A 14,434-nucleotide genomic window follows, 5' to 3' on the forward strand; every position below is an offset into this window, starting at 1 on the left:
AATGAAAGGTAAGGCACTTTAACCACTTTTCTCTATGTGAGTATATAATTATCCACTTTAAAACAGAAACATATTTTTCAGGGGAGGGTATAGCTCAGTGGCAGTGTGCATGTTTAGCATACACAAGGTCATGGGTTCGATCCCCAGTACCTCTGTTAAATAAAAAATAATAATGATAACAAATAAGTAAATATTTCCACTCCCCCCAAAACAAAAGAAAAAGATAAACACATTTAAAAATTTTGTCACTCAAGTCTTTCTTCCCCCCAAGAGTTTTGCTATTTAAATAAACTATATAGCTTTGCAATATTTCTACAATGTATGGTTATGTTCCCCTCAGCGGTTTACTCAGGGGGAAAAAACCCCACCAAACTCTTTCAGCATTATCTTTGACGTGGCAAAAGTGTTAAATACTGGCTATTTCACAAATACGTGGTTGTCTCTTAGCCATGATGTAAGGATAACTGAAAGATTATTCTGTCTATTTAACATTTTAGCAAAAATATTACTATGACCTTGACTAACATAAACAAGCAGCATCTCTACACTAGTTTAACAATAAAAATACCTGTTCCAACAAATGGATCAAACACAATATCATTTTCTTTCACTTTTCCATGGTTGGCCATGATGAATGATAAACCAGCATCCATGCTTGTATTTCCAATAAAGTGTCTCTTTTTGACACTGTATGACTCAATGAGCTCTCTCTGTCCGTCTGCAATCTAGATCAGAGAGATTTTTCAAGTGAGTATAACTGTACAGAACAGATTTAAGATAATCATTCATATAATAAAACCACAGTATCTTGATGATAAGAACTTCTTTCCACTTATAACTGCTTCATAAAAATGTGATTGAGGGAACATAGGGAACTACGTTAAATATCTTGTAATAACTTACAATGGAAAAGAATCTGAAAAAAAATACGTGTATGTACAACTTAATCACTTTGCTACACACCGGAAACTAACACAACATTGAGATCAAATATACTTCAATTAAAAAGAAGTGAAGGCAGTTATGGACAAATACTTTTTATTTCTTAGTGTGTTCCCATCTACTTTTGCTTTCAAAGCAAATCTGAATTGAATTTAAATGCAATTATTCCAGGGGTTGGTGGTGAGTAAACTTTAGCTATCTCTTTGTTTTCTCCTAAATAACAATATTGTGTAACATAAGCCCCAGCTTCCACTTGCCCACTGACTGCCTCGGGGAAGTGGGCAGAACAGCTCTGCAGTAACTTCACTTCTTTATAGGACGGAAAACTAGATCGGAGAGCTCCGCAACTGAGAACCCTGAGCGTCACAGCACTCTGCCTTTTCTCCGCTTTATTAAAAAAGCAGTTCACATTTTCTGACAAGTCTTGTGTTAAGGTTTCCAGGCACACCACCTGCTACCTAGGCCCCATATATAGCAATTCTCTTGTGTTTCATCAGAACCTCCCGAAAAACAAGCAAAACGCATAACCACGTATTTTTACACTGATTTTAATTCATACAGTAGTCCTGACTCTTTAGCTCCTTTAAAGTTTTACATATAAAGAGTCAAATACAGAGGCTAACATTTAGCTTTTAAGGAAACAAATTGAAATAGGTAAAAAAAAAAAAAAAAAAAACTTACTTACCCATCTACCAAAATAAATATTATGTGGGTTCTCAGGGATGTGATTTGGGTCCAAACCATAATCCTCCAAAACAGAGAATATATGTTGTGGCTTCTTTAAATTCACTTTTCCTTCAAATGGCAGAAATTCAAGTGCCTAAAAAAAAAGTAATCCTAACATCCTACAGTAATTTTAAAGGAAAAATAGTGCTTATATAATAACACCTACCCTTAAGTCTGGTATCAGCATTAAATAAGACAAAACATGACAAGTACTTAATATAGAACATAGTACAAAATAATCACTTAGTAGACTATTATATACTAACAATGGCTAGACTACATTAATCCCATAGGTTTTTGGTTTTTGCTAAATTCACTTACATCTATTCGTTTGACTTTTTCTTCTTGTGTCAATGTTTTATTAAATGTGTGAATCTTTATTTTATATGTAGAATCTGAATGTAGAAATGGAACCTAAAACAAAAGCAGATAAATTCTTTAAGCTTAGTAATTCTACAGTATCTACAGATATGCTTATATAAAACCACATTTCACTACGCACCATCTTCTCCACAGGGTAGTTTTTAAGAGAACTGTACAGCTCCTCTGGAGATTTTCCATGACCCCATAGTTCAAATATAGATCTAGGGAATAAATGGTTGGTACCAACCTCAGTAAAGTAATTAGTTCATACAGTGAGTAATATGTAACAATTATTTCACTGGTTCTTTATGCTTGCTTCACTAAAACAATTTTATTGCCTAGGTTTTCTAAGCTATAAATGAGAAATATGTATCCTAGAAACAAGTATAGCTTAAGTTTAAATTACAAATAAAAGCTGAACTTTACATAGGAGTGAAATTTATCGTAAGTCAAGATTTTTCAAAGTTTTCATCTTATTTTTATACTGGAACACAAATGATGTGGTGGAATCAATTATTTTAGTGAAACAGGTATAGAGCTGCAAGAAATTCTATTTTTCCCAAGGTATTCTGCATAAAACAAAAGGAAAAGTCACCAGATAAAAATGTTGCTATTATTATTTAACCGTTATTTAATAACATTTATTAATACTTTTATAACTATTACAAAAGCAAAATTCTTATTATGAAAAAATCTCAAGCTTTCATCTATTTCAAGGGACACAAAAAATTAGGCAATGTTTCATTACAGTCAATTAAACAATTCTTAGAATTAGTACTAGGACTCGATCTATATATGAGCACAGTTTTACACATCTAAATTCAACAACTTTATAATTGTAAACAATGCTGCCATTAGGATTAAGGATATTATCTCTGAAAATGAATTCCTTTCCCTTGTATTGAATTTATAGAAAAGGGGCCTCTACATTTATACTGCTCAGTTAAGTAAGAGCTAACACTTAATGTAACTCCAAGTACCAGGGACTGTTTTAAGGCCACTTATATTTTTAATTCACTTATTCTCCTCATAGGAATCCTATAAAGCAGCTGATAGTATCATCATCCTTGAGGAAACTGAGGCAGAAGGAGTAAATAATTCTCTCAGGTCATACAGCCGTCGGTGGAGATAGGATTCAAGCCTTATCCATCTGACTCCAGAATCCACGCACTGCTTCTCAGAGATGAAAATGCAAAGACAGGAATGCCAGGGCACTCAGGAAAGGCACAGACAATTCCATAAATCACTAATTATCCCTAACTATTATGCAGTAGTAACACAGGAACTAATGCTTACAGTGATAACCCAGAATCAGTGAACATATCCTCTTTTTCAGGAAGTGCTTATACAATATATTAACAAATTTATATTTAAATGGTCAAAATAAAAATATTAGACATACAACATCATAAGCTTCAGTTATAATTGGAACATAAGAGTAATACCTTTAATGATTTAGATTTTCAGAGTATACAGTTTTCATATATATGACTACACTTTTATGATCCCTGTTTTAGAGATTATAAAGTTTGTATGGATTGCCACATTTCTCATGGGTGCTATATAAATAAGAATAGATGTCAACTTATTAATATGTCAGTGATGATCTAAAATATTTCACTAATTATAGCAGTAATAATGAAAACTATCTGACAAATAAAAATGCTTTTAAGAAACTATCCTCTGCGGGAAGGAGGGTGGTAGAATTGGGAAAGGTACACAGGGAGAACTGCTGGTTTCTGTAATAGCTTATTTCTTAAAAAAAAAAAAAAAAGCTGTGGCAAATATCTTAAAATGTTGAGATCTAACAAGGTAGGTATGTGGGTCTTTGATATACTTTTTGATCTTTATGATATGCTCAAAATAGTCCATGCTAAAAATAAGTTTAAACAAAATCAATTTTCAACCCCTATTCTACCACAAAAAAAAAACAAAACAAAACCTGAATTTAAGTCAGTTTTGAATATACACTTCTAAAAGTCTATTTTCAGTTCCAGAACAGTTAATGCTACAATCAGGATTGTGAATTTTATCCTCTGTAAATGAATCCCCCCTTTTCTATTAAATTTATAGAGAAAAGGACTCCCAGCAATATACTCTTACTGGGTGGCCACTTGAGGTATAACCTCAGCTACACAAAATATACAGAGAATAAAAAGCAGCCAAGAAAATTATTAATAATGTTATACAATTATTAGGCAAATATTCATTGTACCAATACTCAAACATATGCATCCGAAGACATGAGCTTTGAAAGAAGTGTACAAGTTCTGGTTCTCAAGTAGTTATTTTAAAGCCTTATCTTTGGAATTCAAACACCTCTTAGAGCCATACATTTTAATATGCTAATGTACAGCTATGATTATTTAAAGGATACACTTTTAGTTCTGTTTCCATTTTCCAGTCACTTTTATTGAATAAGACCCATTAACCAGCTTCAGTTAAAGAGATTAGATTTAGCATTGCAATTAGTTTTCAATAGGATAAATTTAATAACAGGGTTGAAGTCTATTCAATAACAAAGCAATTACATATCATGCTATAAATCACTGCTAACCATGTTAATAAAACTAGATATATGTAAATTTTTATTTGCACTACATTATTAAATATAATTTCTAAGCAAAAGGAAATTTTCAGAAATCTGCCAAAATGGTCAAGAGGGAAGAAAAAGCAACTCAAGGATAACATAAGTTGTTTAATTTTAAGATGCTAATTGAAAATTCAGTTTAATTTTCAAACCCAAAAACAGAATTTTCCAATAATGAAAAAACAAATTAAAAAAAGGAAAAAACAACATTACCAATGATAAAATCTAGAAAAGACTCAGGTAGGATAAACAATAATGACATCACTGTATTAATCCTTATCAAGATATGATAATATGAATTCCTCTAACAAATAAAACAGTAAAGCATATTTCATGGTAGTCTTCATTTTCTTTTTGTCACTTACACTTCACAAATCTGTTCATCCAACTAAAAACCACCTTTAAGAAAAACATTTTTAGGTTTTTTCAATACTTTGGTTATAATTAAATGTGACATTTATCCTATGTAATAACATAGCATTTACATCTTATGCCATATGCTTGCTTAATATAGAAGTTAAAAAAAATTACTCTAAAACAAATGTTTCTGCATTTCACCACTGAGATTTCTTCATCCTCAGGTTCAGCAGACAAATCTCCTCTGTTCGCCCACTACCATCCAGTGGCAAATACATGTAACTACAAGCTAAACTGAGTACCCCACAACAATCAATTCATCCCTTCTACTGCTGCCAATACAGCAAAAAGTAGGACAGAGTAGTTATGAGAAATACAGTGTACACTCATGCAGGAGAACACTAAGTTTCTCTTACTTGGCACACACTGTTCGTTTCATTAAGTTCCTGGCAATATCTTCAGAGGGAATGCTAAGAATCCAAAAAGGAGACTGAAAGAAACAAGAATATACAACTTAGTGAGTGGTTTTATGGCCTCATGTGCTTTCATTTAAGAAATCAATAAGGAGAGATTGCTATTTGCTACTTTTATGTAAGAATACCTGAACTGACTCTAACCAAAAAAAACCTGCTCCAATAGTAAAAAAGTAAATTATTTTAATCAGTAACCTGTTAGGATAATACAGTACAATGTCAGAACACTTTTATAAGTGACTGTATAAACAAAAATACCAGCAAAATTAAAGTTATTTAAACTTAAGGTTAAATTTGTATCTGCTCTTATGTAGTTTGACCAAATGAATTAACGCAAATCATAATCTCAGAATTTTTTTTACTGTTGCTAATAATTTCTTATAACACACCTATTTTATCTTTAACTACTAAGTAATGTATTTCTTTGAAAGATCCCTTTTTTTCTAGGTAGCTGCGGTCACCTGAAGGGTGGGAGAGGGTATCTTTGTGATGGAAAATTATAGAGTATATTATTAAGTTACCACTTATTTTTATTATTTTATCTAAGGAAAAAAGTTCCAAGTGCATCAGGGGTATTTCAATACTCAAGATTATAGGCACTTTTAAGCTCCACCCAGATAGATATTCCCTTGCCAGAAAACAGCAAAATGCAGCAAGACTGTAACCTCAGTCATCACCCTCACCCAATTGTATCTACACTCTCCCTCTTTTCCTCCTCCCCCAATACGTGAAAGTCATCAGAAGAGTAAGTCCAACACGAGGGGTCTTTCAACTTAAGTTCTCTCATCTTTTGCAAGAAATCCTCCCTGCAACACCTAGTCTTTATTCCCATATTTATACTACCCTACAGAAAAATTCAAAACAATCCAAAAAGGAAAAAAGATGGTCATCTTAGTATTATTTTTATCAGGGAAAATCTAAAAGCAACCTGAATGAAATGAAATAATTAAATTACTGTAGAGCTAATAGATGGAAAATATTGTGATAAAGGCTGTGTACTAACACATGCCTGTATTAAAGCTATCAAATGAAAAATGCAGTTGTTCATTAATAGCATTACAACTGAGGGAAAAAAGTATATGAAAAAGGACTAGAAGGCAGTGTCCCCAAATTATAAGTCATGTCAAGGGAGAAGAATTGTGAATGATTTTTTTCTTTTCTATTTCCCAAACTTTTCTAATATACACTGATAAACTGTCAATAACAAAATACAAAGCTTATAAACTCACAATCTCACACATGCACGATTTCACAGTTTAAAATAAGTACCAATACAAGCCTGAAATTCAGTTACATTATAATTATACCTCATCAATAGAAGACAGCCTCTTTTTTAATGACAAGACAGATACAAATTATGGTATAACTGTCAAATTAAAATTTAAAAATAAGTGAATACTGAAAATAAAGCTAACTTTCCAAAATAAAAATTTTTCCAAAATATCCTTTTTACTCATTTGCCCCTAGAAACAGACAAGAGTAACCATAAAAATATAAATTTAAGATTTTAAGTTCTTCTCTTCAAATCCAAGGTTCTATGCATAAGGATACTACATATAGTCTAATGAAAAATAGACATTCAACTTACCTTTCCGTAAGTTTCCTGACTACTGGTGAACTGACCTCCGAAAAGTGAAAGCAAAGACTTTATTTCCTATATGAAAAATATTAGAGAGAGAATACAGTTTAATACGGGGTCTTTAAATCTACTGAGATATAGTTATAATACAATAAAAAAGAAAAAGAGTGGGTTGGCTGTCTACCTAAGGCATTTAAATGTTGATACCAGACAAATTACAACTCTGGGTTATGAAAAAAATTTACAGTAACAACCATAGTAAGTAATTTCTGAGAAATTTTTGATTAAAAAAAAAAAAGAGTTGCCAAAAGACTGAGAAAATGCCCTGATTTTGAAAAGGAAAAAGCAGATTACAAAAACTATAAATTAGTAAATCTGATAATGGATCAGTAAAAATAAAATAATCAGATGATTTGAAAATGTTCAGAAAAGAAATTAACACGTTAGTAATGATGCTTAAGATTCTTGTTTCTGCCCTTTGAATATTAATATCATAAACATTTTCCTCCTTGGCATCAGAATTGCACATTTTTCAGCAGGAAACAATATACTTTATGTCAGACATCTAGTTGGTTTTCAATTTTAGCAGTTTAAAATAAGGCTAAATACCCATTTTCATAAATATATGGCTTTTTCCATATTTTAGATTGTTTCTTTAGGATACAGATGCAGTAAGTAGTATTACTATATCCAGGGATGTGAAAATTTTTTTAGCTCCTTAAAGTATATATGGCCAAAATACTTTCTTAAAGGACCATCCTAAATTATAATACAAGGGTATCAATTTGCCTTCCCTACTGCTCAGCTAAATGTTGTACAGTTTTTGTTAAATAGATGAAAAAATGGCACTTTTACTTTGGCTTTGATTACTAGCACAGAAAATCATTCTTAATATATTTGTTTACAAGCTGCATTTGGAACCATTCTTCTTCTAAAACTAAAATCATTAGCGATGTGTTAATTGATTAAAAGAAGACCAATAATAGAATTTTGCCAAATGTCAGGCAAGAGTGAAGAGGGTCCCTTTATAGATTAAATCTGCTGTCTTGCCCAGTTATTCAGATGAATAAACATATGTTGCATTAAAAATAAGAAAAGTGGGTAACTAGGAAGTATCACCATGGATTCATTAAGCACAAGTTACAGTAAGTTAAACTCCTTTCTGGATAAATTTACAGAACTAGAAAGAGAACACGACAGCTACTTTAAAAACATCAGGCATACAAAGTTGAAATCTGTTCAAATAGCATTATACTCTATGAAGTAATCACTCTGTATTGATAAACACAAGATGACTATACAAATTTTATGATTTATACTACTAACAAATTTTGTCTCTTCAAATAATATAAAGCAGGTAGAACGCCACTCCTGTGTAGGTCTCACAGAAGAGGAAACCTAATGAGGGGTTAGTGTCCACATCGCAGGGTGCCTACAATCTCCTTTCCTCCCAACCAGGGGAAGAAGCCTTAACACTCAATCCATCATGAGCCACAGCCACCATGAGAGAAAGTATACTCAGACCATGAAGTCCTCCAGCTCAAGAACAAGAAGAATGGGAGGCTGGAGCAACTGGAGCTTTTTCTGTCTTTCCTTTTGTCTACGCAACACATGTTCTTTTAATCCCTGGTATTAGAAGGTGCTGAATTCAGTTGAACCATGTGAACAGACCTAGAATCAGTATAGACTATCAGTAAATCACTGAAGGTAGTCCAAAAGTCACTTTGCAACCTGAGTGACAAAAATTTGAATAGGAAGCATCACTGGACCTCAAAATCAGACCACACAACTACATGGCTTTATATAAGATATATACCCTTTACATGTCCTCCAACTCTCAGTTCCTTCATCTGTAAAAACAGGAATCTGCTACCTCACAAGGGAAGGAGATCTGTAAAGAGAGGAGCAAAGAACCTAGGCTGTTATTAAAGGAATCAAGATGACGATGACCACAACAGTGGGCTTGAAGTCCAGTGACTCAAGAAATCAAGACTGACAAAGTTATAATACTCAAAAGAAAAAATGAAGTTATAGATTAAGTTACTCAGCCTAGAATGATTACTGTTCATGCTATATCAAAGCATATTATGAAATCAGCTTTACGTTTAAAACATGAAAGTTTGCTGCTCTTGGAATACACTGTTAAAAATCACGAACAGATAAAAACACTAAAGTGCTAAGAGTTTAAAAAAAAAAAAAGTGAAGTATTAGAAGTTTTATGGAATAGCATTAGCTTCACTACCCAAAATCTAAGCAATGACTTAAAAGTGAAAATAAATATGGTAACCCAAGTTTCAAATTCAAAAACAAAACACATATTAAACTGCATCAACCTACTTGGGAAAAGCAAAACACAAGATTTTTACTCATCATATAGCAAATTCACTTTCCAGTTGAGAATCTTTCACATTAAGAACAAAAGAATTTCTATTAGACATTAGGTATAAAAATATGGCATAATCTGGGGCATACCTGATGCATTAATTCACATGAGCTTTTCAGTTCTTTTAGCCACTAACTTTTTCATCCATTTTGTCTTCTTCAGAACCAGCAATAAAACCCAGGTGTCTGAACTTTACTTTTAGTACAGGCACCTTTAAGGCAGCTGCAAGCTAAAACTGGTGCTGATTAACCACACAGAGGTAAAGACCACACTTGCATTCTTAATCTCTCATTTTAAATCATAAAGGCAGCTACTCATTACAGCTTTCCCGCCTAGCAGTTTTAATACAATAGATGGGTCCAAAAGTGTAGACTCCTTTTAATAGCCTTCCTCGAAGGGATCCTACTTCACTCAATTCAATATTTATTAAAACAACTAATATGTGCAAGGCAATGAGCTATGTAAAGATAGATACATATTTACCCTGAGGGAGCTTAAGGTCTAGTAGAACTAACATAACATTTAACCTAGTAACTGAACGTAAGGTGTAAAATAGTGAGTACTACTAAAGAAGCCAGGAAGTATTACACTAGAGTACAAAGGAAGATAAAGATTTCTTCAGTTTTAGAAGAAAAGTTTCAAGGAAACTCATTTAAGTCCTGAAACACAGAGAAAATCTGTACAGACAGAGGACTTTTACTTCCAGCAAATGTGGTAATTCAGATTAAGCCTACAGTTGAGAAGAATGAGAAAAACCTGACTCCTGCCTAAAGGCATAAAAAGATAACAAGAATTTCTAAACCATGATCCAGAGAGGATGGAAATTTCAAGGTGCAGCCACTCTCTCTCTGGGACATTTACCAATTCTAAAAGGAGCTGTGAGAGCGGATAGCCCTTTGACAGCTTAAAGCAGCCAGAAGAACAAAAATGGAGGCCACCCATGGGAAGGAAAGGAAGTTTAATAAACCACCCAGTTTAGATTGGGATCCCCCAAAGCTACACACACTAGCAGTGTGTGCGAATCAGCACAGAAACAGAACTTAATGCCCAGAGATGAGATCATGTGATCCTAGATTGTCAATGCTCCTATCTTCCTCAAGAGGATTTACGTCATCCTAGCCCTCATTTATTTTTTCAAATGAATTTTCAAATATATCTGGCATCTATTTAAAAAACACCCAGCACATATATATAAAAAAAAAAACAAGACAAAAAATACACAAAAGAAACAGACACGTCGGACCTCTTTTATCAGTCACATACGTTAACAGTGGTTTCTATGCTGAACGGGACAAAAGACAAAATTAAAAGTTTTGGCAGAGGATAAAAAACTAAAAAAGGAAATTCCACATTTGAAAAAGAATCAAGTAAAAATATAAACCTAAAATAAATATGTGGGTAAATCTAAATGAATACTGACTGTATAAAATCAGTAGATTGAAGAGTGGGGTAGAAAAGACCCAAAGGAGAGGGGCATCATTCAGGGAATGATGGAGAGCCAATTTGGGCTGCACGGTGTGTTGGGGGAAGGGGTGGGAGGGCACAGAGGACAGAACCATGGAATGGTGGGCCTTGAATGCCAGACAAAAGAGTTTCAGCCTTGGGGCAATGGAGACATAAAATAGAACTGAACTTTTGGGCAGTTACGCGGGAAAGACATTAACTATGAAGAGTTTAAGTGACTGAAGAATTTAAGTAGGAAGAAACAGGTAAAATCACTAAGTACTAGGGATGCTATTTTTAAGACTGCAGCCTAACCGCTCCATTCTCATTGCATTGCCTGACTATAGCACTGGCCCTCCTTGTGGTATGCTTTCTCAGGTACTCCAGAATTAGCTTTCTAAAACGCAAACGATTGCTAGTCACTTCTTGATTTAAAAAAAAAAAAAAAAAAAAGTCACTTCCTGACAAAAAAAAGGAAAAAAAGTCAATGGCTCTCCATTAAATCTAAAATAAAATCCAAATTCCTTCCAATGGTTTCAAAACACTCCAAGATTTAGATCCTACCCACCTCTCTAGCCTCACTGCCCAATACTTCATCCTCTTACCCCACACATCCCACACCCCAAACCACCATAATCCACCATCCCTCTGTGCCTTTACACTTTCTTTTGTTTCTCACTGATGTGGGCTTTCCAGTCCTCTTCATCCCCAGAATATCTCCTTTATCTACTAAGATCTAATTAAAATATTACTTCCTCTGTGAAACTTTATGCCCTCGCACCCCATCTTGCCCATGCACCCATCCAGCGAAACATCAGTCCTGAGTCAATGCCTCAATCTTCCTTCAAAACTCCTAAGGCCAGTGAGTTGAGCACAACTGAAGAAAATCACAGAATCTTGGCACAATTACAAATACATAACCTTCACTCTCAGCTGGGTTTTCAGCATTCCTCTAACAATTTTCTTCTCAGTTGTTTAGCTTGTCCGCTCCTTCTTTTGCTCTCAATGATTACTTCAAATTTTACTATTTTTCTTGATTTCTCCACTCAACCGCTTGGCCCCCCATCTCTCAAGAAATAACCTGGACTCATTCATTACCTAGAAAACAGGCTTTGGGGCAGCTACCCACACCCATCATCACTCCTCTGCCCACGCTCCCCTTCTATTAAAGGCCCACACCTCCCACTGTATACTTATATCCATTTTCCCCTTCCCTTCAGCCTACAAACATGCCATTTCTCCAAAAGGGATGGGGATTCTCTCTCGACTCTAGGTCCCCCTCAAACTGTTAACCAATTTCTTACTTTCCCTTCTTATGTTAAAAACAGTCTATTTACCCTTCCTCATTGTCCAGCAACCTGGCTTCTCCCCATACAACTGCACAACAGCTCTAGCAAAATCCTAAAACTACCCTCTTGATTTTCCATGGTCTCCCACACTTCCTATTCTGGCACTTACCTATCTTGTGTCCTCCTTTTCTCACTTCCCCTTAATACTCCTAACTCCTCATTCCTCTCAAATCCATCCTCCGTATTGCTGCCAAAGTGATTAAAAAGAAAAAACAATCTGATTGTGTCAGTTCCTCAAAATTCTTCAGTAAAGTCCCCTTCCAAGTCCCAGAGTACTTAAGGCTTTGCATTTCTGAACCCTACCCTCCTCTCCTGCTCTCTTGTCATTCTTTGCTATATATTTTGGAATCCAGTAATAATGACTGGCTTGTAATTCTAATTTACTTATGTCTCTCCTTGGCCTGGCTAATTCCTACTCATACCCTCCTGGAAGCCATCCTAATGGCCAACATCCCCCACCCCTCAGGTGGATGAGATCCCTTGTATAAGCTCTGATATTTCCCTGCGTACCTATCACTGCACTTAGCAACGTTATTTCATAATACTATGTTTATGCATCTGCTCACCCCTTAACCTAAACAGTAAACTTATATCCCCAGCGTCCATCACATTCTATTACAGGTACTCTGAAAATGTTTCTTGAATGAATAAACATTTTCCCCAACTTCTCCATCATCTAACCCTACTACCCACCACCGCCACCACCACTACTCCCACCCCCACGAAACCTGACCCGCACGTTTGGCACTTAAAACACTACCCAGAGCAGTTGTCTGTCGTCTCTATTCTCCATTAGAAGAAGCGCACCTGGAGGGAGAGGGCCGGCCATATTCACCTGCCTAACTCCAGTACCTGGCACAAGGGCAGAGGAATGAATGAAAATGCTTAGCAGCTGAGAGAGGCTGTCTGGGACTTCTCTCAAACACCCTCCGCCGAGCCTGGACCCGTCCCAGGGGCCGAGGGATTGGGATAACGCGTGATGTTCCCGACAGCACAGATCCCCAGTCCCTGCGTGCTGAGCTTGCGCAGGTCGCCTCCAGCCGCATACCAACCCCACCGCGCCGTCCTCTCCCGCCGAAAGCGGGGGAGGGTCCTGCGGACTCACCGGCAGACGGAACTCCAGGTGCTCCTGTGCCATGAGCAGCAGATACCTGTTCAGAGAGCTCGGCAGCGCCATGGTATCCGCCCACAGTGCGCCTGCGCGGCCGGGGGTGTCTCACCCTCCTTCTTCCCCCACGGACCGTTTCCGCTGAGGCAGCGCCGGAGGGGACGGAAGCGGAAGCGGGGGGAGTCCGACGCTATCCTGAGGTTGGGTCCTCGCTTGCAGGGTTTGAACCTCGCCGCTCCAGGAGAGACTGCCTCGGCTGCCAGGTACCTTCTGGTTGAGTCTCTTGTGTACCGGGAGCTGGTGTAAGGGGCTGCGTTGTGTTCAAGGGCAGGTTGCTATGAGACAGCGTAGTTCCTAATGGTCCTCCTCCTGGCGTGTACTTCCAAATTTCCCTAAAACCCTTCAAATCCTAGTTCTCCAAAACTGGGCTGAAATGTCACTTTTTTGTGTGCAGACTTCTCTCACCACTCCAGGCTTTGGGGACTGACTTAGCTGGACCACTCATTTACCATTTGGTATCCTTGTAGTATTTTTGCAATAACTTTTCAAAATACATGCCTTGTAAACCAGTTAGAATAAGCTCTTGAGGACCAAGAAGATCTCTTACGATTCATTCTGTACCTCACAATGTCCTCGTCAGAGTAAGTTCTCTTGACCCGTGAACAACAGGGATTTGAACGTCCCGCGTACACTTATATGCGGACTTTTTGTTTTTTCCCCTAATGAATAATACTACAGTACTACAAGGTTAGAGATTGGAGGACCAACTGTAAAGTTATACACAGATCTTTGACTTTGCAAGGGGTGGGTGCCCCAATCCCCACCACTCCTGGCCCCCCCCCCCGCCCCGCCTTGTGTTACACGGTCAGCTGTACCCAATTAAGTTGTATTGTTTGTTAGACTCACTTGACCAGTCAACAGCCCACTGTATATTAAAACAATGATGGAAGTTGCTTATAACTATTCACACTGGCCCTTAAAGGTGAACAGATTTTCTAAGGTGTGCTCAGTTCAGTTGAAATAGTAAAAATGGCTGGCATATTGGGCACAAGTGAGAGATAAAGCTGAAAATGCTGATATATAATCTTGAGGGTAGATGGTGAGGTTTTCATATGCAAGAA

The 14,434-nt window shown here is 36.3% G+C and overlaps 1 protein-coding gene across 3 annotated transcripts in view; it reads right to left on the minus strand.

Annotated features, from left to right (window-relative positions):
• TRMT11 (tRNA methyltransferase 11 homolog) overlaps window positions 1–13,478 on the minus strand; it is a 50,799-nt gene extending 37,321 nt beyond the window's left edge. Inside the window, exons 1-7 of one of the 3 annotated variants that reach the window (XR_010381240.1) lie at window positions 13,311–13,478; window positions 7,040–7,105; window positions 5,395–5,468; window positions 2,171–2,252; window positions 1,990–2,082; window positions 1,628–1,762; window positions 569–725 (exon numbers count right to left, since the gene is read on the minus strand). Coding sequence is in view for 2 of the 3 variants with exons in the window: in XM_010988612.3 (XP_010986914.1) it covers window positions 569–725; window positions 1,628–1,762; window positions 1,990–2,082; window positions 2,171–2,252; window positions 5,395–5,468; window positions 7,040–7,105; window positions 13,311–13,382 (679 nt within the window). In the remaining variant the exon portion in view is untranslated. Of the gene's footprint in view, window positions 1–568; window positions 726–1,627; window positions 1,763–1,989; window positions 2,083–2,170; window positions 2,253–5,394; window positions 5,469–7,039; window positions 7,106–8,846; window positions 8,866–13,310 lie in introns of those variants that run through there. The other 2 variants (XM_010988612.3, XM_064486715.1) reach the window with 2 other exon arrangements.
• Between the last annotated feature and the right edge of the window lie 956 nt (window positions 13,479–14,434).

The sequence above is a fragment of the Camelus dromedarius genome, chromosome 6 (genome assembly GCF_036321535.1).
Source record: "Camelus dromedarius isolate mCamDro1 chromosome 6, mCamDro1.pat, whole genome shotgun sequence".
NCBI classification, from domain to species: domain Eukaryota; kingdom Metazoa; phylum Chordata; class Mammalia; order Artiodactyla; family Camelidae; genus Camelus; species Camelus dromedarius.